Source organism: Lontra canadensis, unplaced genomic scaffold, assembly GCF_010015895.1.
Source record: "Lontra canadensis isolate GAN:19392208 unplaced genomic scaffold, GSC_riverotter_1.0 scaffold53, whole genome shotgun sequence".
Classification (NCBI taxonomy): Eukaryota; Metazoa; Chordata; class Mammalia; order Carnivora; family Mustelidae; genus Lontra; species Lontra canadensis.
This window is the reverse complement of record NW_022631047.1, coordinates 11,735,915-11,763,507: the sequence shown is the minus strand read 5'-3', so window position 1 is coordinate 11,763,507 and position 27,593 is coordinate 11,735,915. Positions and strand designations below refer to the sequence as shown.

The 27,593-nt window shown below is 41.3% G+C and overlaps 1 protein-coding gene across 1 annotated transcript; it reads left to right on the top strand.

The window, feature by feature from the left end:
- TIGAR (TP53 induced glycolysis regulatory phosphatase) lies at window positions 1-27,593 on the top strand. The gene is made up of 6 exons (XM_032874837.1): window positions 1-264; window positions 10,363-10,400; window positions 14,182-14,303; window positions 22,035-22,112; window positions 26,178-26,288; window positions 27,154-27,593. Exons 1-6 carry the CDS (start codon window positions 233-235, stop codon window positions 27,583-27,585), a joined length of 813 nt encoding a protein of 270 aa, XP_032730728.1. The 5' UTR covers window positions 1-232; the 3' UTR covers window positions 27,586-27,593.

Here is a 27,593-nt window from a genome sequence, read left to right as displayed (position 1 = left end):
TCGCTCACCAATCTCCGCCAGCCTGCGGGCCTCGAGTCCCCCTGGTTGGCCCCGCGGGGATGACGTTGATGGCCGCCTCGGCCTATGGCGGCGGAGCCGGCCGGCCGGCGGGGCTTGGCGGAAGTGGTGTGGGCGAGGTGTCCCGCAGTGCGGAGAAGCGGCGCGCCGGAGGGTGCAGGGCCCGCGAGCCGAGCTGCGGCCACTACTTTCCGTCCCTCCGGGCGCCAGGAAGATGACGCGCTTCGCTCTGACCGTGGTCCGGCAGTGAGTATTGCAGGGTGCCGCCTCGCCTTCTGGTCAGTGAGTTCTGGACAGGTTGACCAGACCGTTGCCCCTCCCCCTTGCTGTCCCCTCGTGGGGCGGGCTTGGACCCGGCTGTCTCGGAGGTGTCTTCGCCAGGGCCGTCTCCCGTGGACCCTCCTTCCCCCGAGCACCGCCGAGCGAGGAAGGCGGGTCCCGAGTAGCCCGAGTCCCGCACTGCCGATGAGCGCAGTGAGGTCCGGAGGCTCGCAGCCCCCCGGCGGAGTTAAACCTGAAGGAGGACAGCCCTGTCCCCGGACTTCCCCGGGCGCCGCTTTTTGCTGCGCGGCGGAGTCTGCGGAGTCTGCGGGACGGCTCGCCCAAGGCAGATGCGTTTGTGCCGGCCGCCTCCCGCGGTCCTCTCTCTGCCGGTCTGCTGTCCCGCCTCGCTCGCCCGGGCTGCCGCGGGCACAGATCCGAGATTTACTTCCTCCCCCCGGAGATGACATTGCTGGCAGAGGAAGGGGGCCTCCGCCCTCGTCTCAGCCGACCGCACCGCCCCGAACACATATTTTTATCGTAGCATTACGTGGTGGAGCGAAAGGCAGATATGTCTTTAAGTCTGTTATCTTTTTTCTTTCTGAACGCGGATTGGCCGAGTGTTGATGGGAGTGCAGCCCAGGGTGGTTGAGAGCACAGATTTTGCAAGCGAGATAGACGTGGGTTAGAATCCGGGCTCTGGCTAGGAGGAGCCTTGTAACCAGGGCTTCCGTGAACATCCTCAATCTCCTGATGCATTCAGTGGGGTAATGATACTAATACCGACCTCACTGGGCTAGTGTAAGAACTAGAGGCAAAGGCGAAGTGTATAGCTCAACGGAGAGGAAGAAATAAATATATCTCAAGAATTAGATAACTTCTAATTCTCTAACACATCTCTAATAAAAATGTAGTTAATTCTCCATATTTATGTGTAGTTTGATCAGACCAGCATCTTGTACACTGCGTGCCAGTGTACTGGGCTATACAGATAAATAAGATACCATTTTTTACGTTCTGGAGCGCAGAAGAATACTAATAGGACTTAACCTGGTCAAGCTGACTTTAACTGTTATCTTTTTTTTTTTTTTTTAAGATTTTATTTATTTATTTGACAGAGATCACAAGTAGGCAGAGAGGCAGGCAGAGAGAGAGGAAGGGAAGCAGGCTCCCTGCTGAACAGAGAGCCCAATGCAGGGCTCGATCCCAGGACCCTGGGATCATGACCTGAACCGAAGGCAGAGGCTTTAACCCACTGAGCCACCCAGGTGCCCCTTTAACTACTTTTTTTTTTTTTTTTTTTTTTGCCCTGTTCTTCCTTTATAGGAGGATAATCTTGGAAGTCAGCAGAATTTTCCCTTTAGGACTCACAGGATTTTGATGACTAAACCATAAATTCTCTCTGTCTCTTCTTTCCCCACCCTTCCATTTTATAGAATGCTTTATGACCATTTTATGACCTACTTAATGCCATATAGCTTATTGGTAGCAGAGCAGGAAATAGAGCCCTCATTTTCCAGTGTTACTGCACTTTTTGGATGCCTTGACTCAGGCAGCACCATGCCTGACATGTAAGTGAAGCTCAGAAGTTGTAGGAAATCTGGATTACACCATCCCTTGAAAAGTAAGGTGATGTCTAATTAGATTCTTGTTGGGCAGTACTTATATGAATCTGGATTTTGTCTCTTCCTGTTCTTAAAAGGGCCTTGGTTTTAAAAATTGATTCCTTAAAGATATGCTATGAAGAATCAATTCAGAAGTGAGTCTTTATAAATTACTATGTGCCAGGCACCATTGTAATTAAGTTCTGACAACAATCCAGTGAGGTAAGAACTGCTCAGTTAGCAGGTGAGGGAACAGATGCTGGCGGCCTGTAACTTGTTACCTGGCTAGATGGGGGGCTGGGATTTGAACCAAAGGAGCATGACTCTGCAGCCCAGTCTCTCAACCATTGTACTCTTCTGCCTCCTGTTTTATTGAGTTAAAACCTAGTATTTGTAGATTGCTGGAGGGGCACCTGGGTGGCTCAGTGGGTTAAAGCCTCTGCCTTCGGCTTGGGTCATGATCCCGGGGTCCTGGGATTGACCTCGCATCGGGCTCTCTGCTCAGCGAGGAGCCTGCTTCCCCATCTCTCTCTGCCTACTTGTGATCTCTGTCAAATTAAAAAAAAATATATATATATATATAGATATAGATATATAGATAGATAGATTGCTGGAATATCACCAGCCATTTTCATGACTACTTTTTATTTCTGCTAATATAATTGTGAAAAGTGATATGAATAGTTTGCTTTGTTCTGTTTTATTTGTGGGAAAGTGGAATTAAAAGTTTTGAAATAATTGGTAGGGTTATGGTTAACTCTGTTTGGATCATTCCTCTTTTCCCTTCTGAGTCCTCCAAACTAAGAACTGAAGATTCTTTCAGGGAAAGAAACGATTTCAAACTTGGCTAATAATAGTCACCATAGTTAAATATGATGACTCTTATTGGAATCCAGAAGATTGGGTCATTTAGCATAATATTGGGAATAGCACTAACCTTTTCCATGACCTGATTCTGTATAACTAAGATAGTCAAGTGCTTTGAAACTGATGGCATGATCAGTATTTTTTAAGAGATGGTTACTTTTATTGAGCAGTATCTTCAGATAATGCAAGAAGACTTTTGAAATGCAGTCTTTTTAAGTTCAACCAAATCCTTCATGAATATTGTACTGTTACTACATGTGTGTTTTTCTTCATTATACTTATGGGTATGTATCATTTTTGGAATAGAATATCCAAGATTCCAAACTCGAAGTCTTTTAATATTATTAAACTGTAGCCTCTTATGATCTTGTAGCACAGCATTGTTGAAAACCCCAAAATATGTAGGTTGGCATTTCCATCACCTATACAACCCATTGAAAGGCCGCAGTTCCCTTGAAATAATATTTGTGTGTGTTTGCAATTAGTTGCCTACAAAGCCATCCCATTTCACTTCCATTTTTATTTTTTTTTAACATTTTATTTATTTATTTGACAGACAGAGATCACAAGTAGGCAGAGAGAGAGATAGAGGAAGCAGCTCCCTGCTGAGCAGAGAGCCCGATGCGATCCCAGGACTCCGAGACCATGACCTGAGCCGAAGGCAGAGGCTTTAACCCACTGAGCCACCCAGGCGCCCCAATTTACTTTTTTTTTTTTTTAATTTTATTTAGAGAGAGAAAGAGAGAGAGAGAGAGAGCAATCGTGCACAAGCAGTGGGAGAGGCAAGCAGAGGCAGAGGGAGAAGTAGGCTCTCTGCCGATCAAGGAGCGGGGCTCCAACCCAGGATGCTGGGATCATGACCTGAGCCAAAGGCAGCCACTCAACTGACTGAGCCACCCAGGCGTCCCTTCACTTCCATTTTTAGCTAGCTCTTAAAACTTAAAAAAATTTTTTACAAACTAAATTAAATTTACTTTTTTTTTAAAAAAGATTTTATTTATTTATTTGACAGACTGAGATCACAAGTAGGCAGAGCAGCAGGCAGAGACAGAGGGGAAAGCAGGCTCCCTGCTGAGCAGAGAGCCTGATGCAGGACTCCATCCCAGGACCCTGGGATCATGACCTGAGCCTAAGGCAGAGTCTTTAACCCACTGAGCCACTCAGGCACCCCAATTAAATTTACTTTTATTGACTTAAAGGTGATTAGTAAAGTTATTGATAGCAAAACTCTTTCTTTCTTTTTTTCTTTTTTTTTTTTTTACACTACCTCTACTGGCAGTTACTTTTTGTTGAATGCCAATAATTGTTCTGGTCTTTAATAAAGCAAGTATAGTAAATGCTAGGTCATCTGTAAACTTTTATAAACATCTTTGTGATTGTTTTGTTACTGTGGTATTTGTTTTCTGAAAATACCATTGATCAATTGGGAGACCGTTTACAACTAGGACTAACTTCTTTATAAACAAAAACATATCATGAGTTGGGTATGTTACATTTTTTTCCCCCACAAGCTATCTAGTGAGAGTCTCTGTGTTATTAGCCCTTGAAATCTTCCATATTTTCGAATGAATTATTTGATAGAGAGGAATTACGATAAAGCTTTATTCGTGATTAAATATCAGGTGAGGCTTTGCATTTCCATGTATGCTAAAGCATACCTATTTTGAAAACATGCCCCCAACTCTACTAATTTCTTATGATTTATCTCCGTCTTGTGGCAAACAGTAGTTGTTGATTGAATTTGAATTCTTTACAGGGATACGATTGGGAAATTAAGTTTTAGAAATGACTCCTAAAGAAATCCCATAGCCTATAAACCAGAGCTAACAAAATACAATACCTTTCGAAGTGAAGAACAGTGTAATAACCTACAAAATGAATGATGCGTATTTGGAGGGCCTATAAATGGCTGGTCATAAGACTCAACTTCTTGGCATAAGCATTTGGATTCTTGCAGAGTCGGGTGTTCTGCTTTGGAAATGGATCACACTGCAGATTTTGAAAATGAGTAGTGTTATTCCTGACTCCTTAAAAATATATCCCTCTGACCTTTCGGCTTCCTCTACTTTCTCTACCGCTATCACAAGCCAAACTTTGGCTAAGGGAAGTAGATTAATAGTAAAACTATTTTAGCCACCTACTTTTCTTTCCTACTCCCAAAACAGACTTTTAAACATTTGCCTTAAGGATTTATATAAACCTCTTGATAAAGCTGATAAAAGCTGTAAAACTAAATATTTATGAAAGTTTGGGGGGAAAATTCTATTTCTAGGTTTCCCACTCTGTAATATTTATGAAGGGATTTCAAGGCAAAAAATGGCCAGCAGAATGCCAGCAATTGTTAATAATATAATCATGTTGGCGGCTGTCCCTATTGATTTATAGCTAAATAAAATCCTTCATTATATCATTGCTGTCGTTTTCTCCCTTTGTCAAAAATAGTTAGATGGTGTGGCAGTACCATTAGAAAACCGTCAGAGTACTGGTATTCCATTTTTTTATAGTATAACATTTTGATAATAGAATCTTTTATATTGGGGCTCCTGGGTGGCTCAGTGGGTTAAAGCCTCTGCTTCCGGTTCAGGTCATGATCCCAGGGTCCTGGGATCAAGTCCTGCATCGGGCTCTCTGCTCGGTGGGGAGCCTGCTTTCTCCTCTCTCTCTCTCTGCCTGCCTCGCTGCCTACTTGTCTGTCAAATAGATAAATAAAATCTTTAAAAAAAAAATCTTTTATGTCATTCTGCATCTTACCAAATCAGCTATTGAGTTTAAACTAAAATTGTGAGCTGTCTTTTTAGCAAGCATACAAAAAGTTCTGATCTGTTGAATTTGTATTCGTAACAACCTGCACTGGCAAAATTATTACATTTCTGGCGCCTGGGTGGCTCAGTTGTTAAGTGTCTACCTTCGGCCCAGGTCACGATCCCAGAGTCCTGGGATCGAGCCCTGCATCAGGCTCGTCGGAGGGAAGCCTGCTTCTCCCTCTCCCACACCCTCTGCTTGTGTTTCCTCTCTCTCTGTCTCTCTCTCTCTCTGTCAAATAAATAAATAAATAAAATCTTTAAAAAATTATTAAATTTCTCCTCATCCTTGATTTTAAATTTATAAAATGAGCAGGAGAGCATAAAGTAGGCAATAAAGTAGGCAGAAGCTTTTGAGGTTCCTGTATAAAAGTAAACATGGTATAGGGAAGGTTCTTTGAATTTTGCTGGAAATTGAATCGGCTACAAAGCTACTGTCTAAAGAGGACATTACTTGTATTTAACAGCAGTTCTTTTATTCTTGATCTCAGCAAGATTATGAGGCTGAAACAGGAAGTGCACCCAATGTTTGGGAACAATTTTCTGTATTAGAAATGACAATTTCTTCATCCTCACCCTGGATGCTTTATCTGTCTGAATGGTAGAGATTAATGTCCTCTTTCACTTCTATTTTGTATGATTCTGAATAAATTTTAGAATATAAGACATTAATATTAACTACAACAATGATAATAATGGCAAATCAGTGCTAAGTAGTTCTGAGAAATTGAATTTATTTGTTATACATCTTTTTTAAAGGATGTTATTTATGTGAGAGAGAGAGATAGCAAGAGAGAGCATGAGCAGGGGTGGGGGAGAGGGAGAAGCAAGCTCCCCGCTGAGCAGGGAGCCCAACATGGGGCTCTATGCCAGGGCCTGGAGATCATGACCTGAATCCAAGGCAGACGCTTAACCAACTGAGCCACCCAGGTACCCCTGTCGTATATATTTTTTAAAGCTACATCCACATATTTAGAAATCAAAATAATTTTCCCTGGTCTTAACCTTTTCTCCTCTCATCCCTTCAATGATCATATTTATTAGTTTCTTATGTACCCTTCCAGTGTTTTCTTTGTTTTATTTTGTGCAGGTCCAAATGCTTATTCTTATTTCCCACCTTTCTAAAAAGGTAACATTTTTTAATATTATCCTGCACCTTGATTTTTCCCTTTATTATATTTTGGAGATTTTTCCATGTCTTTACATAAATCACTCTCTTTTTAGGGGACACAGTTACGTAGTATTCCATTGTGTAGCTACACCACCATCTATTTGTTAATGCGTCCAGTTCCCTATTAATGGACATTTAGGTTATTTAGCATCTTTTGCTATTAGAAAGAAAATCGTGACTGGTAATTGTTTTAAATATGGATGAATGCAGATATTCCCAGTTATGGGGTTGCTGGATCAAAGGGCAAACAGATTTGTTATTTGGGTAGGTATTTCCATGGCCTGCCGTCGGCGCAGTGCACACACTGAGGTTCAATTATTTCCCAGGGTTTTCTCCAGGTAATGGGCATGTTAGGGTGAGGCAACCTCTGGCTGTGCCTTTAAGGAGCTGGAGCCAGGTAGACACACAACTGAAAAAGTGAATTAGCATACAGGTGGTAACTTATAATAGTGGTGCTGGGTTAAATGGAAGTGTAACATTGTGGGCGTTAAATGGGATAGGTAGGTGGGGAAATGCGCTGGGAAGGAGAGACTCCCACAGAGAGCTGGCTCTCTGTGTTGGGTCTTGAAGAACGAGAACGGATTTGCCGGGTCCAGCAGTCTATGTTTTAATAAGCCCTCCAGGGTATTTTGATAACACGCTCCAGTTTGAGAACCACTGCTGTAAGCAGAGGTTGGCCAACAACTATTTCTGTAAACAAGGGACAGGGTTCCAGGCCGAGGCCTGGGTTTGTGATTCTGACTCTCAGGTCTGATAGAGTTCCTCTCTGGATCTGGGTAAATCAATCCCGTGTGAGTGCTTTTGTTTTGTTTTTTTTTTTTAACTAGTGCTTTATTTAAAACAGAGCAAGGGGGATATGCCTTCACATACAAATTCGGATCAAACTGAGATAAACTGTTCTAGTGCCAGATTCGCACAAATGGGAAACTCTGACCTTGCTAAATGTTGGAGAGGATGTGGAACGCTGCTGGGGCATGTAAATTGCTATGACCACTGCAGTAACATCTAATAAAGTCGAATGTTTGCATACTCTGTGGCTCAGCAAGTCTAGTGCTAGGCCTCTATCACTAAGTGTGGGTTAGCAAACTTTTATTTAAAGGGAAGGAAGTTGTTTAGGCTTTACAAGCCGTGCACTCTCAATTCCACCAGTGTAGTGTGAAAGAAGTCATAAACAACATACGAACACATGTGTGACTGTATTCCAATAAAACTGCTTATAAAAAGAGTCATTTGTCATTCCTCGAGTGTTTCTCAAACATGAATGTGCATCAGAATCACCAGGTGGGTTTATTAAAACACAGATTAACTGGACCCCAACCCCTGAGTTTCTGATTCAGGGGTCTGGGGTGGGGCTGAGAATTTGCATTTCCAAAGCCCTCCCGCAGTGTCAGTGATGCTGATCCAGAGGCCACACCTTGAGAACCATTGCCCTAGAGAATTTGAGGCACTCTCTACAAGGATATTCATAGCAGCTTAGCTCTAAACTGGAAACAATGTAGATATCAAGAATAGAACATATAAATACATTGTGGCAAACTCTTAAGCATGTTATACAATCATGAAAAGGTAAGTAGCCGCCCTCAGCAACACTGAGGCATCTTGCAAACAATGTTAAAGAATGGAAGCAACACAGAAGCAATTCATGATAAGGTTCAAGGACAGGGGAACTAATCTGTGCCATACGTGGGTGGGAAAGCCATGGAGAAAGGCGAAGCAAGTGGGCATCTAAATGTCCACGTTGAGGATCCACTGGGGGTGGGATGACATTGTGATCAGAAAGAGACAAGGTCTAGGAGGCTGGTGGTGATATGTTACCTTGGCTGGGGTCACCTGAATGTTGGCTTTGTGGTATGTTATTTGTTTCTATGGTTTATTTCATAATTTTTACAGGATTTAAAATGCACTAAGTTGACTCTCTGATTTCTGGGTAGCTCTGTCCAACCAAGAACGACCTATAAACAGAACTATTGAGTGCTTACTAAAAGCTGAGCGGTGTTGAAACCCTTTATCTGCAATACACTTTGCCTGGCCTGTATTCATTCAGTTACCCAAAGAGTTCTATTTAAAGATTTATTTATTTTTAGAGAGAGACATAGAGCGTGCACACAGGTGAGGAGGGCAGTGAGGGGCAGAGGGGGAGAGAGAATCTCAAACAGACAACCCCCCCCACTGAGTGCGTGCCTAGCGTGGGCTCCATCCCACAGCCCTGAGGTCATGATTGGAGATGAAATCAAGAGCCAGACACTTCACCGACAGGGCCACCCAGGTGCCCCAAGAGTCCTGTTTCAATAGGGCTATTATTGTCCCCATTTTACAGACGAAGAACAGAGGTACCCAAGCCTAACCGAGCTACTAAGGATACAGCCAAAGCAGTTTTGTTCCTCAGCCGGCTGTGTGGCAGTGAAGTTTACTTTAAAGGATTTTCACCTCTCATTGACATAGAATCATATAAATCGTGGGCATTTGATACCAAATGAGGAAACAACTTGATCTGAAGAAATCCATTCACTATTTTAACCTACCATTTCCAATTCTGTGTCCAGTGTCCATACAGAACAAACCAGCTCCTTTCTCCCAGTCTGCCACCCGTCCTTTGTGTCTCCGTTACCAGTGCCTGGTGCTCTACTTAGCACATAGAAAGGCCTCAAAGAATTTTCCACTCAGTTCTTGATAGCTTTTCATGTATTTGATAGCTTTTGTTGTTGGAATACCCTGCTGTCTCTGGTCTGGTCCAGGTAGCACATCCCCCTCCACTTTCTTACCCCTCCAACCTCAGATGATGGTTGTTTTGTGATCAAGTTCCCAGTCTATTCCCTCTTCTGGTAACCTCAGGATTGATTGAGTTTTGGCTTTTAAATTCTTCAAACCACAGTCCTCAAACCTCAGTTTTTCAGCGTGGTCTGCAAGATAGTTGTCAGCATTACGAGAAAGAACAGCTTGAGATCTAGGAGCTAGGAGAAACCAGGACATCTGAAGGCCTGTGGACTTCTTTCCTACTGAATTCAGGTTCCCTGGCGCTTGCTTATTCAGCCCGGCAACAGACGGACTCACAGTTTCCTCGTGCTTGTAAAAAGAATTTTAATCAATGTATTTATTTTCACAAGATTATTTAATAAAAATTACATATGTATTTTAATAGAATTTTCTTTTTACAGTTTACTTAAGATTAGATTCATGATCTATACATTTTAATTTGTGACAGTATGAAATTCTTGGCTCATCAACTAAATACAGTAGACAATTGCAAATAGCAGTTTAGAACACATGTTTACAGGTTAGATTATAAAGTACGCTACAGGGGCACCTGGGTGGCTCAGTGGGTTAAGCCTCTGCCTTTGGCTCAGGTCATGATCTCAGGGTCCTGGGATTGAGCCCTGAATCGGGCTCTCTGCTCAACAGGGAGCCTGCTTCCCCCTCTCTCTCTGCCTTCCTCTGCCTACTTGTGATCTCTCTCTCTCTCTGTCAAATAAATAAGTAAAATCTTAAAAAAAAAAAAAAAGTACACTACAGAGTCATATGCTACCTTTGTGAATATCATTACATTGATGGTTTACATCATTTCGTTGATTTTTTTTTTTCTCATTTCAAAAATAACCTAATTTGGTAATAAAAGTTTTTCCCCCCACCCTCTCTATTTTAGTGGTGAAACAAGATTTAACAAGGAGAAAATAATTCAAGGTTAGTATACTCTTAGCTTTTTCCTTTAGTGTTAATGTGATGTGTGAGTTAATCAGATTGGGTGGAGGAGGGTAGACCAGGGGCAGCTCTGTATTGTGAACAGCTTTAGAGAAAGTGTCATAAGCATGGAAATATGATCAGAGCAGATGGTCACCAAGAGGAATAAGTCTCTTAAGTGAACTGAATGTAAAGAACAGGATTCCAAGTTGTTTATAGGTAGCTTCAAGTGCCCAGTCAGCTGATTCAGGAGTTAATGTTGAGTCTAGTGGTCTTAAAATATAACTGCTGTAACTTAAAATGGCTTCATATTTGGAAACATGAAGGTTGCTGGCTGGTGTTAATGGTATTTTTCAGCTAAGATAGTTATATTATTTTTAGTAAGAACAAAGAAGAGGTTTTAAAAAGAGAATTCCTATTCTCACGCGGGATTCTTACTTTATTCTGAACAGATTCTTCCTCCCTTGTTCTGCTAATTTGGGTTCAGACCTTTTAATCTCCCTATGATCCAGCAAGGCTGGCTCTTAAAGAATATCTTGGGTAAACTCTCAGCCAGACAGGCTATTTCTGTGCTGTGATTATAAAAGCGTTTAGCTTTATTTTTTTGCTTAGGGACATCTGGAGTTTGCAGAACCTGATTTTCATACCCAGGGTGCCCCACTCCCTCTTCTGAAAACTAGTCTGATAATTAAATGAACCCTTTGTTTCCAGTGACATGTACCCCACCCAAATTAGCCTCTGTACTTCCTGTGCCTTATCACCCTGTCTTTTAGTACTGCTCACCTGTCTTATTTCATTAGACACCGACAGTGGGGCAGCAATACAAATTTTTGTGGTCTCAGCTGGTTTTGCTATTTGTTTTGTGTACATCCCCTACCTCTGTCAGTTAGATGTTTATTAGTTCTTTAAGTTAAAACATTCAAACCTTATATATTTCCAGGTGCCATTTTTGTTGCATAACTACAGTGTTGATATGTAGTCATTTCATAGGTATTCAGCACCAGGTGTCTTAAATTCCCACCAGGATTTCTTCAGTGACCCATGAATTATTTAGAACTGGTTTTTACATTTCCGGATGACTGGACTTTTTGTTTCTGCTCTTCATCTTTTATGATTGGCTTCCAGTTACATTTTGTATTCTGATAAGATGGCTTATTTTATGATCCTCTTTGAAATCTTTTAACATGCTCAGTGTTTATACATCTACCATTGTGTGCTTGAGAACAATCTATGTTTTCTGATTATTGGGTTTGGAGTTATAGGTCAAATAATTAACCTCTGTTTTGTTGTTCAGATCTTCTATGCTTTGTTAATTTTGTGAATTTACTGATTTGCCTGCATGACCGAAATACCAGTTTGTGGGTGAGATGTGGGATTTGCCATGGTGATGGCCAGCTTATAGTTTAGTACCTGACATTCTGTCAATTTGTGCTTTATGTGTTCTGCTCTGATACAGTTGAGTATATTTTATTAGGCACATACACAGGTTTAAAAATTGTTCTGTCTTCCCAGTGAAAAGGGTCATTGATTATTTATAATATCCTCCCGATCCTAAGACTTTCATCATAAAGTCTTGCATTTCTGAGTATAATATAGCTTCTCCGGCTATTTTGGGCTCGGAATTTGCCTGGTATGTGTTTTTCTCTTGCTTTCCTTTCAACCTTTCTGGGTGCTGATGTCTTAAACGTTACCTCATAAAAACTACGGAGCTGATTTTGGTTCTGTCCCCCCACCCTTTTCCTACTGGCTTTGGAATGATCAACTATTTCCATTCTTTCAATGGTCACCTTTAAATTTTTACCATTCAGATCTAATGAAGTATAGTATCAATTATCTCCTTTCCCCCCAAAATACAAGGAACTTATATGACTGTTGCTTAGTATCTTAGTCCTATCCTTTTTAAACCATAGGACATAAGCATTATTATTTGCTTTGTTATTTAGACAATGTTTGTTTACATTTACAAATATATTCACCGGTTTCTCTCCTCCTCATTTCTTTTCCATCTCAGACCTTATTCCTGAAGTGTCTTCTTTGAAAGGTCCCCTAGGCAGTTAGTTGCTGGTAAAGATAGTTTTAATTGTTTTTATTCCAAACAATTCTATTTCTATTCTATTCAACCTTCTTTAGCCTAGACAATTTAGACTGACAGTTCTTTTAGCATTTGGAAGATACTGTTGTGCTGTTTCTTTGGCTTCCATTGCTCCTGTTACGAAGTCTTCTCAGCCAAATCTTATTCCATGATACATAATCAGTCTTTCTCTGCATCTACTTCTGAAATCTTTTGTTTGATTTTAGTATTCTATAGTTTCCCTTAATATATCTAGGATGGATTTTTTTTTTCTTTTAATTTATCCTGCTTGGTGTTTTCTTTTTCTGTAGATTCATGTTTTCCATCATTTCTGGAAAATTCTCAGCCATTATCTCTTCATATTTTCTCTCTTCCATTTTCTTTCTTCTTTCTGGAGTGCCGGTCAGATGTATGTTAGGGAATATCATTCTGTCATTCATGTCTCTAATAGAAGTGAGATGTGTTTCATCTCCTTTATGCTGCATGTGGGGTAATACCTCAGCCCTGACTTTGAGTTCATTAAGCCTTTCTGTGACTGAATCTCCCTTTATTCCCTGAGGGATTATTTCCCTCCTCAGCAATTCATAATATTTTTCATTATTAAAAGATCCATCTGGTTCTTTTAGAAAGCTCCCTGGTTGTTTTTGATGGTTTCTTGTTAACTGCTAATTTTTGGGATTCCATCCTTATGTTTTATGTACAGTTTGGAGTCTGTATCTGCTGATTTTAATGTCTGAAGTATTAATGATTCTGAATCTGCTTTTTGTTGTTTCTGCTGACTTTCATTCACGATGGATTATTTTCTTGTATGTTAAGTTAATGACTGAACTATTATTTGCTCTTAGTAGGAAACTTGTTAGCCTTTATTCAGTCAGATTTGCTCTGAAGCGAATTTGCATTGGATTTTAATATATACTATTGACCTGAAACTATACTAGCTTCCTTGTAGGATCTCTGGCTTCCAGGAATGCTGAGTTCAGTCCTCCCCACCTTGCTGTGCCACGCAGTAGTCTCCCTCCCCCAGCTGCTCCCTTGCTTGTGCTGATATCCTGGCAACTCCATATTTTTAATGTTAATATTCAGATTTCAACTTAGGGTATTTTGGTTGCTTTGCATTTCCTCTTAGAGATTTTCCTGTGAGCAGCAAACACACACATACACAAACACAACCATTTAGTTCTTTTGCAATAGAAGGACCCTTTAGCCCTTCTCCTGAAAAGGAAGGTTCCAAAGTTGTTGTTAAGGAAAAGGAAGGAAGGAGGAAGGGAACAAGAGTGAGGGGCAATAATACAATGTTGAACATTTGGGCAGTGGAGGTAAAGAAGGGAAACTCTTTAGGTGAGGATCCTGCCTTTCAAATGCAGCACCTGGGTTGAGAACGTAAGATCAGAGCCAGCATTAATAAAATACAGCTAATGAGGGGATGGACAGACACGAGAGAGGGGAGCTGGAGACAAATGAATATTATCATCATCATCTGATTACCATTAGGCAGACATTCTTTTGGGAAACATTTGAATACCTGAGCCTTTATAGGATTATAGCTTAATTTTACTTCCTTTTTTGGTTCTCTGAAAAATTATATAGAAGGGTACCCAAGGAAATCTTTTAATAAAATGTAGACAAATTCCATTTATATTTTCTTACATGTGATTTATTTGCATCGGTTATATTTACATTTGAGTGTTCTTATTCCTTCTCTGACTACCACAGGACAAGGAGTAGATGAGCCTCTTTCAGAAACTGGATTTAAACAAGCAGCTGCTGCTGGCATATTTCTTAATAATGTGAAGTTTACTCATGTTTTCTCCAGTGACCTCATGAGGACGAAGCAGGTAGGTTTAAAGTCAAGTTTGAGACTGTTGAGTCAAGAGTCTCAACAGTTATAACCTTAAAAACTGCTTCCAGAATCTGTAGGAAATTCAGTCACACGCAGATACCATCCCCAGTCCTCTCCTTCTCTGCCAACAGAACTTTTTCTTTTCATTTTACTTTTGTACTTTATTTTATTTTGGTAATCTTTAAATTAAAGTAGCTTGGGGAAAATGTCTAACAAAGTATCTTTACAAAGACAAAGAAGGTTTATGAGAGAGAGCCAGCAGAAACACCAGACAGGAGAATTTAACCCACAAAGACATCAAATATTGGAATCCAGTCCCAGTTAAAAAAGAAAACAACTATGTTACTGTAAAGAAATAAAAGACATGTTTGAAATATCTTTAGGGAACAGATTAGTACAGTTTACTATATAAATGACCCCAGAGAATTAAAAAGGAACCAAATATATTTCTAAAGACTCCATGGAGGGAATAATTCCCCATGAGGGAATAACAAGCTTGGAGTATAGTCTGCCTGCACATAAGCCACTAGTGAAACAGAACAAAATTTGTGAAACAGCTGTTTGCAGACATTGGACTTCAGACAGTGTGGGCCTGTGATCCCCAAATGAAGTGAAACAAATGAGGTGAGCCTTGGATTGTCCTGGTCTTCCACCTGATGCAACTTTCCGATGCTGGTAGGAGAAACCAGATAGAGCCAGTGGCCTCAGTGAGTTGAGAAGACAGCACTTGGGATTTGAAGAGATTAAATAACTAAAGATTGTGGGTCAGAGTGTTGGAAGAGGGAGCTACACAGAGAAAGAACTCTAGAAATATGGATAGAGAACCCCTAAAATCCTTAGTGGACTAGAGTCTGCATGTGCGTAGGTGAAATTGCATGAGGTCAGGTGTAAAACAACTATGGGAGAGAACAGTTGCTGGGGAGCCAGAAGCCAGACAATGTCAAGAACTCCCACAGGTTGGGAATCATTTGAGTTGCTACCATCCAGAGTGGAGAGATTTTGTTAAATATATCAAACTATGCAGTGGAAACTTCAGAAAAATCACACCTTAATAGTGAGGCTGATCTGTGCTCAGAGGAACACAATGAGGAATGAAATAGAAGATATAGAAAGAACCAAATCACACCTTAACAGTGAGGCTGATCTGTGCTCAGAGGAACATAATGAGGAAAGAAATAAAGATACAAAAGAACCAAATTCATCTTCGTGAGATCAAAATACAATATTCTGAAATGAAAATTTGACAGGAGGGTATTATTAGCAGGTTAGACACTGTTAAAGAAGAGGTCAGTGAACATGAAGTCATAGAAATTTGAAATAGAGAAACAACAACCCCAAATTAAGAAACAAGACTAAAAATGGAAAAATGGGGACACCTGGGTGGCTCAGTTGGTTAAGTGTCTAACTTGTGATTTGGGTTCAGGTCATGATCCATGGGTTGTGGGATCGAGCCCCATGATTGAGAAGGGAGTCTGCTTGAGATTCTCTCCCTCTGCCCTTTCCCCCACTCGTGTGCACTCATGCTCGCTCGCTCTCCCCCGCCCCCCCCCCCCGCTTCAAATAAATAAATAAATAAATCTTTAAAGAAAAAATGAAGAGCCTCAATTGAGGGGCCTGAAGTAAACCCACACCTATATGGTCAGGGTGTTTTTGTTGTTGTGGGTTTTTTCTTTCTTTCTTTCTTTCTTTTTTAAATTAGTTTGGGGTTTTTTGGTCAATGGATCTTTTTTAGTCCTCTCCTTATTATTATTTTTAATGGAGTCTGGCTAAAGGTTTATCAGTTTTATTGATCTTTTCAAAGAATCAGCTCTTGGTTTCATTGATCTGTTTTATTCTTCTTTTAGTTTCTACTTCATTTATTTCTGCTGTTTATTATAATTTCCTTCCTTCTGCTAGTTTTAGGTTTTGTTGTTTTTTGAGCCCCTTTAGGTATAAGTTAGGTTGTTTATTTGAGATTTTTCTTGCTTCTTGAGGTAGGCCTGTGTTTCTATAAACTTCCCTCTTAGGATAGATTTTGCTGCAGCCCAAAGGAAAATCTTGGGGAAAATCGTGGACCCTTGTGTTTTCATTTTAATTTGTCTCCATGTATGTTTTGGTTTCCTCTTTAATTTCTTGGTTGACTCACTCATTATTTAGTAGCGTGTCTTTTAAACATGTGAAAGAGCATGTATTTGTGCTCTTTCCAGATTTTTTCTTGTGGTTGATTTCTAGTTTCATACTGTTGTGGTTAGAAAAGATACATGGCGGGACTTTGGTCTTTCTGAATTTGTTGAGACTTGTTTTGTGCCCTAATAATGTGCTCTGTTCTGGAGAGTGTTTCCTGTATACTTGAAAAGGATGTGTAGTCTGCTGTTGTAGGATAAAATGCTGCGAATATATCAGTCTGTTAAATCCAGTTGGTCCAGTGTGTCATTTAAAGCCACTGTTTCCTTGTTGATTTTGTTTAGACGATCTGTTGATGTAAGTGGGATGTTAAAGTCCCCAACCATTATTGTATTCCTATCAATTACTGCCTTTGTGTTTGTATTAATTCACTTATGTATTTGCATGCTCCCTTGTTGGATGCATCAATATTTACAATAGTTTTATCTTCTTGTTGGGTTGTTCTGTTTATTATTATATAGTATTTTTCTTTGTTTCTTATTACAGTCTTTGTTTCAGTCTATTTTGTCTAATATCAGTCTTGCCCTCTAGCTTTCTTTTGACACCCATTTGTATGATAAATGTTTCTCCATCCCCTCACTTTCAATCTGCATGTGTCTTTACATCTGAAATGAGTCTCTTGTGGGCAGCGTATAGATAGGTTTTTTTTTTTTTTCCTTTAATCCATTCTGTCACCCTATTTCTTTTGATTGGAACGTTTAGTCTATTCACATTCAAAGTAATTATTGACAGGTAAATATTGACTCTATCTTGATGAAGTCCCAGTAATCCATTTTGTGTGTTCTTCATTTCTGATTGGTTCTTTCTTTGTGTTAAATGCCTCACTGATGTCCTCCACTTTTTTCTCAACTCCAGTGAGTATCCAGTGAGCGTTGCTTCAAATTCTCTATCGGCAGTGTCACTTATCTCCATTTCACTTGGGTCTCTTGCTGTGATTTTGTCCTTTTCTTACATTTGGGGCATATCCCTGTCTCCTCATTTTGTGTAACCTGCTGTGTCTATTTCTGTGTATTAGGAAAGTCAGCTACGTCTGCCGCTGTTGAAAGTCATGGCCTCATGACGAAGAGGTCCTCTAGCGTCCTGCAGCACAGTGTCCCCTCTTCATCAGCACCTGGCGCTTCAGGGGTGTCTCCTATATGCTGTTGGCACCCTGCTGTCATGGCTGAGCCGCTTTTGCCTTCAGACCAGTCATGTGCAGTGACTCTCTTTGCCTGTTGTGGGCAGGGTTGGTCCCTGTGTTGGTAGTGGGCCAGTTTGGTGGGGCCACCTTGGGCTTGAGTTGAGTCAGACCAGGCATTTGCCAGAGCTGTGGTAACACCAGACTGCAGGGCGATCCACCCCCTCCTCACCTTGTTGTCCTCCAAGAAGCTTTCACTGATGGGCCAGGCCGGCTGGCAGACCGTTTATCTGCCTTCAGCCCACTGCTGGGGCCACAGTCTGATACGTATCCAGGGCAGGAGTCACTTTGGAGTGGCGCTGGCCACTGCTTGGGCTCCTTACACACTGCCAGACCCATGGCACCACCCTGCTTGGGCTGCGCCAACATCATATTGGAGGCGGTGGATCCCCAAGGTGCTGGGGGGTGGGGTGGCAAGTTAGCAAGTTGGTAGTGAATGCCTGCCTTGCTGGGTCCCACGGGGGGCCATGTGTGAATGCTGCGGGGCCCTGGGTGGGAGATGGTGCATGTCAGCCCCAATTTGTTCCTGGGGGAGTCTCCTCGTTACTGCTGCTGCTCTGGACTTGCCCTGAGATTGGTAAATAACTCTCTCTCCAGTATGCTGCAGGCATTTTTCACACTGCTGCTTCTGTGCTCTGTCTTGTTGCACAGTATGTTGTGCTGTCTCTTTAAGGGCTTGGACTCAGCTTGCTCTTGCCCTCAGGGCTCTCCCAGAGCCTATCCTCTTGGTTTTTTAAATTCCAGGTTTTGAGCCAGGCAATTTGTAAGAACTCACAAAATTAGGACTCTGGTTTTCAAAGCCAAATGTTATGAGGGATTTACCTTCCCCACATGTACTTCCTGTGCCTCCTGATGTGAGGGTCTGTTTCTCTTCCTTCTCCAGGCCTTTGGCTCCCTCCCTCCTGTGGGTGGCCTGTGGGTCTGTTTCCTTCCCCATCACATCTCTGTCCTTTCTACTCTACGGTCCTCAGTGTGGCCTCTTCTCTACCTTCAGTTGTGGAATTTGTTCTGCCAGTCTTTGGGTCATTTTCTGGGTTACTTACACTGATGTGAATGTTACCTAGTTGTATCCATGGGAGAAGGTGAACTTAGGTTCCTACTCCACCATTTTCCCTGGAAGTCAGAATCTTTTTTATCAGTTGGGTTTTGACAAGGGTCCCAAGGTAATTCAGCACGTGAAAGGTATTCTTTTCAATAAAATGTCCTGAAACAATGGGCTATCCATATGGAAAAATATGAACTTTGGCCTTTACCTCCTATAACACAAAAATTAACATAGTTGATCTCAGCACAAATCTGAAAGCTGAATCTGTATATTTTCTATAAGAAAACAGAAAAAAATCTTTATAAGGGTTTCTTAGTACAAAGCGTAAATAAGATGCAGTTGGGAGAAAATTATGAATGTGTATATTACATATATAACGTGTGTATATAGCCGACAAATTATCTAGGTTTATTTTTTATTTTTGTTTATTTATTTATTTATTTATTTATTATTTTTTTTTTCTTAACATATAATGTATTAATAGCCCTAGGAGTACTGGTCTATGAATCGCCAGGTTTACACACTTCACAGCGCTCACCATAGCACACACTTTCCCCAATGTCCATAACCCCACTGCCTTCTCCCTAGGTTAACTTTTTAATCTAAAATTTATCTAATTTTTTTTCAACTCAGTAATTAGACAAACACTCACTTTCAAATGGAGTTGAATTTGACCAGGCACTTTTTAAAAGAAGAGACAATATGGAAAGTCAGTGAGCAGATGAAAAGATGCTAGGTAGAATTGATCTTAAGGGGAATGCAAATTAAAACCACAGTAAGATACTATTACGTGAGCATTTGAAACTGCCTAAAATAAAAAAGGTAAAAGAATGTGGAACAACTAGAATTCCTACATTGCTATTGAGAATGTAAAATGAACAACTACTTTAGAAACCCATGCACGTTTAACATATATTAATTAATCATATGATCCAGCAATTTTGGTCCTAAGAATTTATCCAGGAGAAATAGCATATGTTTACAGAAAGACTTGTATGTAACTTTTGAACACCCTTGTTTGTAATAAGCAAAGAATCGGATTGCCTGTGCTCAACAGTAGGTGAATGGATAAATGACCTGTGATATCTTCACACGGTGGACTACAGATCAGCAGGAGCATGGAAGAGTCTCAAAGACACGCTGAACCAAAAATGCCAGGCACAGAAGAGTACATATTGGAGGATTCCATTTATGGGAGACTCTAGAAAAGACAGATCTAATCTTCAGTTATGTAAAGCAGATCCGTGACTGCCATGGGCCAGGAGTGGGAGGGATTGACTGGGACAAACACGAAGGAATGTTTTAGGGTGACAGAATTCTTCCATATCTTGATTTTGGTGGTATTTAGATAGGTGTATACATTTTTTAAAACTCAGTGAATTGTACACTCAAATAGGTGTATTTTTTTTGTTGTAAATTGTACCTCAATAAAATTGGTTTAAAAATACAGAACAAGTAAATAAACCAAAAATGAAAACATCAGTGGATGTACTGAATTATAGATTAAACATGGCTGAAATAGTCTCTAGCTCATTAAGTAAATGCAAGATAGTAACTGAAATGTAGCACAACGTAATAAATTAAAATATAAGAGCTTAAAGGAAATCAAGAAATGATGAAGTCTGGTGTCTTTTAGAAGGAAATATTAAAATGGGAAAGGGGTCAAAGAAGTCACAGTTGATAATTTTCCAGAACTATTGGTTCTAGTAAGTGTGAAAAATCCCAGTCAAGATAAATAAAAAGAAACCCATATCTACGCTTACAATAATAAAATTGCAAAGCTCCAGAGGATAAGAAGGACAGACATAATCCACTAATGGCCAGTCAGAATCTGTTAGTATTTTTACTGTTAGTATGTTTACTGTCTAACAAAATCTGTTAGAATTTGTATTAATAATTAGTTTTTATTTTTAACGTACTGAGTTTTAATAAAGACTAACTTAGAGTTTTATGCCCAGCAAAACATTTTCTCAAGTATAGGTGATATGAAGACATTTTGGACAAACAGGCTATAAAGAAACGTTGAAAGGATAATTGAAGAAGGAAAATAGTGCCAGAATGGAGGTCTGAGTTTCAGAAAAGATTGGTGAGCAAAGACATTGGTAAAGGTAAAGATAAAGGTAAACAAATATTGATAATAGAGAACCATAATGATGACAATGTTTAGTGTGTGGGGAGGGGATTAAAAAGGCAGATAGTGGACTTAAATTATTTCTACAGTTTTGCAAATACCATGTCTTGCCGATCAAAAGTAATCAGGCACACCAGGAGAGAAAGGAATGTGAACAAAAATGAGCCCAAACAAAAGACAACAGAAAGAGCTGTAAGAGTTCTTTGATAACTGGTTACCAGACACGGATTTTAAAATAACCGTTGAATGCATAGATTAAAAAATGGCATTGAGAATTTCAGCAGACAACTGGAAACAATGTAGAAGAACAAAGTGTGAATTCTAGAAAGGAAAATGTAACTGAAATTAAGACTTGGTAGATGGGTTTAACAGTAATTTAGGCACACCTGAATGGAGAATTAATGAACTGGAACCTTTTCTGTAAAGGGCCAGATAGTAAATATTTTAAGTTTTATGGGCTGTATGTTCTCCGTCACAGTTGTTCACCTCTGCTGTTGTACTGTGAGAGCATCCGCAAACGATATGTAAGCAGTTGTTTTCTAATAGCTCTTCATTCACAACAACAAGCCACTGTCTGGATTTGGGCTGTGGTTTGCTGACCTCTAAACTAGAATATAGTGCAGAAGGAAATATCCAAATTGGTGTGAAGAGACAAAGGGTGAGCAGTACAGAAGGGAGGCAACTTTCACAAAGGAAAATTATTTTTATTTATTTATTTTTTTAAGATTTTATTTATTTGAGAGAGAGTGAGGGAGAGAGCACAAGCAGGGGAAGTGGGAGAGGGAGAAGTACTCCCCACTGAGTGGGGAGCCCGACTCAGAACTCAATCCTAGAACTCTGGGATCATGACCTAAGCCAAAGGCAGATGCTTAATGGACTGAGCCACCCAGGCACCCCTCTAGGTTTTGTTTTGTTTTGTTGTTTTTAAAGATTTTATTTATTTATTGACAGAGAGAGATCACAAGTAGGCAGAGAAGCAGGGAGAGAGAGAGGGGGAAGCAGGCTTCCCGCTGAGCAGAGAGCCCGACTCGGGGCTCGATCCCAGGAACCTGGGACCATGACCTGAGCGAAAGGCAGAGACTTTAACCCACTGAGCCACCCAGGTGCCCCCAGGTTGTTGTTGTTGTTGTTTTTACTATGATGTATTTTGACATTTTGGCCAGAATGACTATTTTTATGAGAAAAGAAACTGTTGTTTATCCGCTTTCAGACTGTGCATGGAATTTTGGAGAAGAGCAACGTTTGCAAAGATTTGACAGTCAAGTATGATTCAAGACTTCGAGAAAGAGTAAGTAACTTAATTACATATTTTTCTTCACCATGAGTTATCAGTAAATCACCTCAGTTTATCTGATGCATTCTTTTTTTTTTTTTTTTTTTTAAAGATTTTATTTATTGACTTGACAGAAAGAGACAGCGAGAGAGGGAACACAAGCAGGGGGAGTGGGAGAGGGAGGAACAGGCTTCCCGCTAAGCAGGGAGCCTGATGCAGGACTCGATTCCAAGACCCTGAGATCATGACCTGAGCCAAAGGTAGATGTTTAATGACTGAGCCACCCAGGTGCTCCTATGATACATTTGTTTTTGTTTCTGGTTTTTTTAAAGATTTTATTTATTTATTAGAGAGAGAGAATGAGAGAGAGAGAGCATGAGAAGAGGGTGGATCAGAGGGAGAAGCAGACTCCCTGCCAAACAGGGAGCCTGATGCAGGACTTGATCCTGGGACTCCAGGATCATGACCTGAGCCGAAGGCAGTTGCTCAACCAACTGAGCCACCCAGGCGCCCTATCTGATGCGTTCTTGTGAGGGAAGTGGAACCAGCTCACACATGTTAAGAACCTGCTGTGTGACCGTGGCTTTACATGTGCTCATACATAGTATCTTATGTAATTACTGAATTTGTGTAAGGCAGGCATCCTACATTGTAAAAGCAACATCTGCTCATGAGAACTAGTGCAGGAGAGTGGAATGTGAAAGTGCAAAGTTTTCATCTCAGCCTCCCTATCATACTTCCTGAGTTTAAGCTTCAATAGACTCTATTATGCCCATTTTATATATATTAGAAATGAATCTTGATGAAATGGGGATCTAGCTAAAGCCACACCTCAATTGCAGATCTGCGATTTGACCCCACGTCTCCTCCTAGAGTGGCAGTTTTTGCTCCAGTGCAGGCCTGTAAGCAGGCTGATGTCCCTGGCAGCCCTGTGATTTCTTCTGTACCTGGGGAGGAATGTCGAATGGCTGGGGCATCTCTAAAGAATTGCTTTTCATAATTTACACGCGTTCTCTGTGCTCATCCAAAATATACACTACAACTTGCTCAGAGCTGCTGCTCAGAAAGGCTCACTCTGCGTGAGAAGCCATGGCCCAGTGCTAAACCAGCATTGTGAGTTCCGTGGAATGCTGGGCGGGGCCTGTCACCCACAGTGGGGAGAGTGGGAGCGTTGGCCGGGCTGTCTCTTCTCACTCCCTGCTCTCTTCCTGAGTAGCTCCATCCTCCCCTGTGATCTCAGTGGATGTCCATCTATATATTTATGTTCAGCTGAGATCTCTTGCCTAAGCTCACCTATCAAACTACCTACTTTTTATTTCTGCGTGTGTGCCCTGCGGCTCAGTTGGACACACCCCCTCGTCTCTCCCCAGCCCCTGCTTTTACCCATTTGTTCAGACCACACGTTCTTGGTGTGCACTTGCCCCCCACCTGCACATCCTACCATCTGCTGTTGTGTCGTAGTTCCTGAGCGCCCCATCCCTCTGCGCACCCACTGCTGCTGTCCTGTACATTCAATGTCCTCCGTCCCCTAGCTCCCCCGGAACAGCGATTCTCCTGTCCTCTGACTTGTGCTCGCTCTTCTCATCTGATCTCCGTGCTGCAGCCGGAGTAGTCTGGAAAACATGGTTGCTGCGCACCTGTGTAGAACAGTTCACTGTTTCCGTTTTACCTTCAGGAGGCCATCCAGGCTCCAGCCTGGCTTGTCAGCATGCTGTAGGATACGATCTGTTGCCTCCATCTGCCTCCTTCCTCTTCCCTGTGCTCCGCGCCCAGCCTTAATAATACCAGTGAGCATTCTCATGGTGCTCCCCACACGCTGGCCCCACTACGGTCCCTGCAGCTTTGTTAATCTTCACAACACCTCCCTGTCATGAAGACTTAAAAAACCTCATTTTTCCAGCTGCAGAAAGCAAGGCACACAGAGGTCAAGTCTGCGCCCAGCATCCTAGAGTTAGTGTGTGGCACAGCTCAGATTCAGACTGAGGCCACCCGGCCCTGGATTCCATGTTCTGGACTGCTGGTGACAGGCCTCTTGCGGATCTGCTCAGAGTCGTCCAAACACCCTGCGCTCTTTCCTCCCTGAACTTCTGAATCTGTACTCCATTCCGCCTGGGATACATGCTCTCTAAACCTGGCCAACTTCTGTTCACCCTAAGACTTCGACCTGCTGCCGCCCCACAAATGCACATTAGCCGTCTCTGCTGTGTGTGTCCATGTCCGGTAGTTCCTTCCATTATGGCACTGTCCCCTTACTGCTCTAGGTTAGTACCCCACACACTGCGGTCTCAGCAGGGGTGGGGAGCTGCGTGTCCCTCCTGGTCTCTTCACCGCTCTCGCCTCATTGCCTGTGTTCCAGCACGGAATATCTAATGAATGCATGTTTCTATTCTTAAAAAAAAACAAAGTAACGATGTTTAGTGTTCTTCTTTATGATACAGGTTGTTCCGGTTATAGGTGAGGATGTGAGAATTTGAACTTGGGAATTGGAAGAGCACCTGACAACTGTGCATATGGTCTTATAAAAAAAGAACATTTCATTGTAGGACTTCTGTCTGATGGCGATGTTAGAATTTTGGGGCACCATCAGCGTAAACTGTAACAAGTGATTTATCTCAATATTTTATTAAACATTTTATTATGCAAGTAATCTGTTATCATTGTAGGGAATTAAAAGTAAGAACAGTTTGGGGAAAAATACAGTTAAAAATTTGTACCCTGCACAAATAACTGAACATGCTGGTATGTGTGCTCTTGACTTCTTTTCATGTTTGTCTGTCAGTCTATCTATCTGATCGTGTACGCATTTTTCTAAATGTACCCCTACTATATGTGTTTTTTAAAAAGATTTATTTATTTAACTTAGAGAGTGGGGGAGCAAGCACAACTTGGGGGAGAGGAAGAGAATCTCAAGCAGTCTGCTCCCCACTGAGCGGGGAGCCTGACATGGGGCTCAGCCTCATGACCCCGAGATCATGACCTGAGCTGAAATCAAGGGTCAGACGCTCAACTGACTAAGCCATCTAGGTGCCCCTCTATGTGTTGTTTTTTAACTAGTTTTTTTCCCTGTGTATTTCAGTGCTAATAAATGCACATGGATATGATCACCTAATTAGTGACTACATTATTCCAATATATGGATATTGCATAGCTACTACTGGTGGACTCCTGGGTTGTGACTAGATTTTGCACTGATATAAATAATGTTAAAATAAACCTTCTTTGTAGTTCTTTATACACACACCTAATACATTTCCTAGAAGTGGAATTGTTGAGTATGTACTTTTTTTTTTAAAGCCTTTTATACATATTGCTAAATTTCCCTGATGTAGGAGGATGTTTTTCTCATGAAAGACGTAGGAGAAAGTTTTTCTCACATAAGCATTAGCAATTGGTAGTCTTCGGTCTTCTAATATAATAGCTTCTGAAAGATGCCATTTTAATTTTTACATTATAGATTCCTGCTGAGGTACATTTCCTATTTCTTGGTCACTTGTATTTCTTTGGTGACTTCTGTGTCTCTGGCTGTGGCTTAGTCTTTACGAATCTAAAGAGCTAATGAGCTTTGAAAACACACAGATCTGGGTTTGAATTTCAGCTCCACTGTATTGGCTGTGGGAATACTGGCAAGTTGCTTAACCTCTCTGAAACTCCACTTTCCCATTTATGAATATGGAGCTGAAGATACCCATCTCGTAGTGCTGTTATTAGGATCAAATGAGAGAGTACGGATAGTACGTGTGGATAGGAGGTGACTGACTGAATCATGGTGTGCTTCATGTGTTAATCTCTAGTCCTGGAGTCTGTGCAAGTCTCTGTATTTGTCCAATAAAGCCCCACTGTCTCCTTGAGTGTGCTGTTCCATACAACCCATCTGGATACGGTGGACAATTCAAGGTGTCAGCTGTCTTTTCTAGGGCTTGCAGCCTCTACTGAGCATGTTCTCATTATCAGTTTAAAAGATAAAGTGGAGGGAAACCAAACTTCTTGCCACAATGATTGTTCCAAGTTTGTCGCAAGCATGTACTTAATCATTGTATTGCAAATTCACTTGAGGCACTTTTTTCTGTTGGACCATTGCAGAAATACGGGGTTGCAGAAGGCAGGGCCCTAAGTGAGCTAAGGGCCATGGCCAAAGCAGCTGGGGAAGAATGCCCTATGTTCACACCACCTGGAGGAGAGACCTTAGACCAGGTATGTAGCCCTGGGTGAACTTGCCAACATCAAAGTAGCTAAAATTGGGTTTCTTTTGTAAATGAAGTATCTCTAAATCTTAGCTAAGCTGTTTGAACATTGGTTCCTAAAACAACTCTGTGTCGTGTTTTTGTTTTTCCTTTCTAAGCTGTCTTTCTTATTTACTGTTAAGTTGACAATCATTGCCAACACCAGACTTAAAGGACATGTGTTATTAGATGGTACTTGAAGAAAAGTCTTTGAATCTGCAGCAGTACCTTCAGCAGTGGTAGTAGTAGGCAGGAGAGCAGTGGGTGCTGTGCAAGGAGAGTGGTAGGCAAAACACTCGAGGCAAAATAATTCAAGACTTGCAATCTTCAAGCCTCTCCCTCCTGTGTCTTTAGCTCTGTAAGTGACCCCATCGCCGTGCTTGCCTTTCTGTGGAGTGTTCTGCTTTTGACTTGCATTATTGGGAATTGCTTCCTCTATTTTTTATTTTCGTAATTTTCTTGGAAGGACTTTCTCTTAGTTTAGTAAAGGCAAGACATCGTGTCCTTGTCGGTGGTTGCTCTAACCGAACTGATGTGCTCTAGATGCAGTTACCTCGTTAACACTTCAATGGGCTTCTTTTTTAGTTGTAAGTCGCCCTAACTAGATTGTAAATGCTTCGAAGTGAGGAATTAGAAATTGTGTCTTGTTGTCCCCCAGCGTGCTTCCATCATTCCAGAAGTTTGGTGGGCATTTACTGCTGAGCGGATGACTAGAAACAGAATCTTATCTGCTTCTGTAATCCTTCTGTTGACCTATTAGAAAAATCCAGTCAGTCGTGTTTTATGTTTGTGTTTTAAGACAGTCATTAATGCCACTTTATTTTAATTTCTTGTAGGTGAAAATGCGTGGAAAAGACTTTTTCGATATTCTTTGTCAACTGATCCTGCACGAAGCTGGTCAGAATGAACAGTTTTCCCGAGGAGCTCCAAGCAACTGTCTGGAAACTTCTCTGGCAGAGATATTTCCTTTAGGAAAAACCTGTGCCTCTGAATCTAATTCAGACAGTGACGCACCAGGATTAGTGGCCAGTGTCTTAGTTGTGAGTCATGGTGCTTACATGAAAAGCCTGTTTAATTATTTTCTGACTGACCTTAAGTGTTCCTTACCCTCTACTCTGAACAAATCCGAATTTATGTCAGTCAGTCCCAACACAGGGATTAGTCTCTTTATCGTAAACTTTGAGAAAGGAAGAGAAGTGAATCCAACAATCCAGTGTGTTTGTATGTACCTACAGGATCATCTGAATGGAGGGACTGAAACTCGCTAAAATTTAAA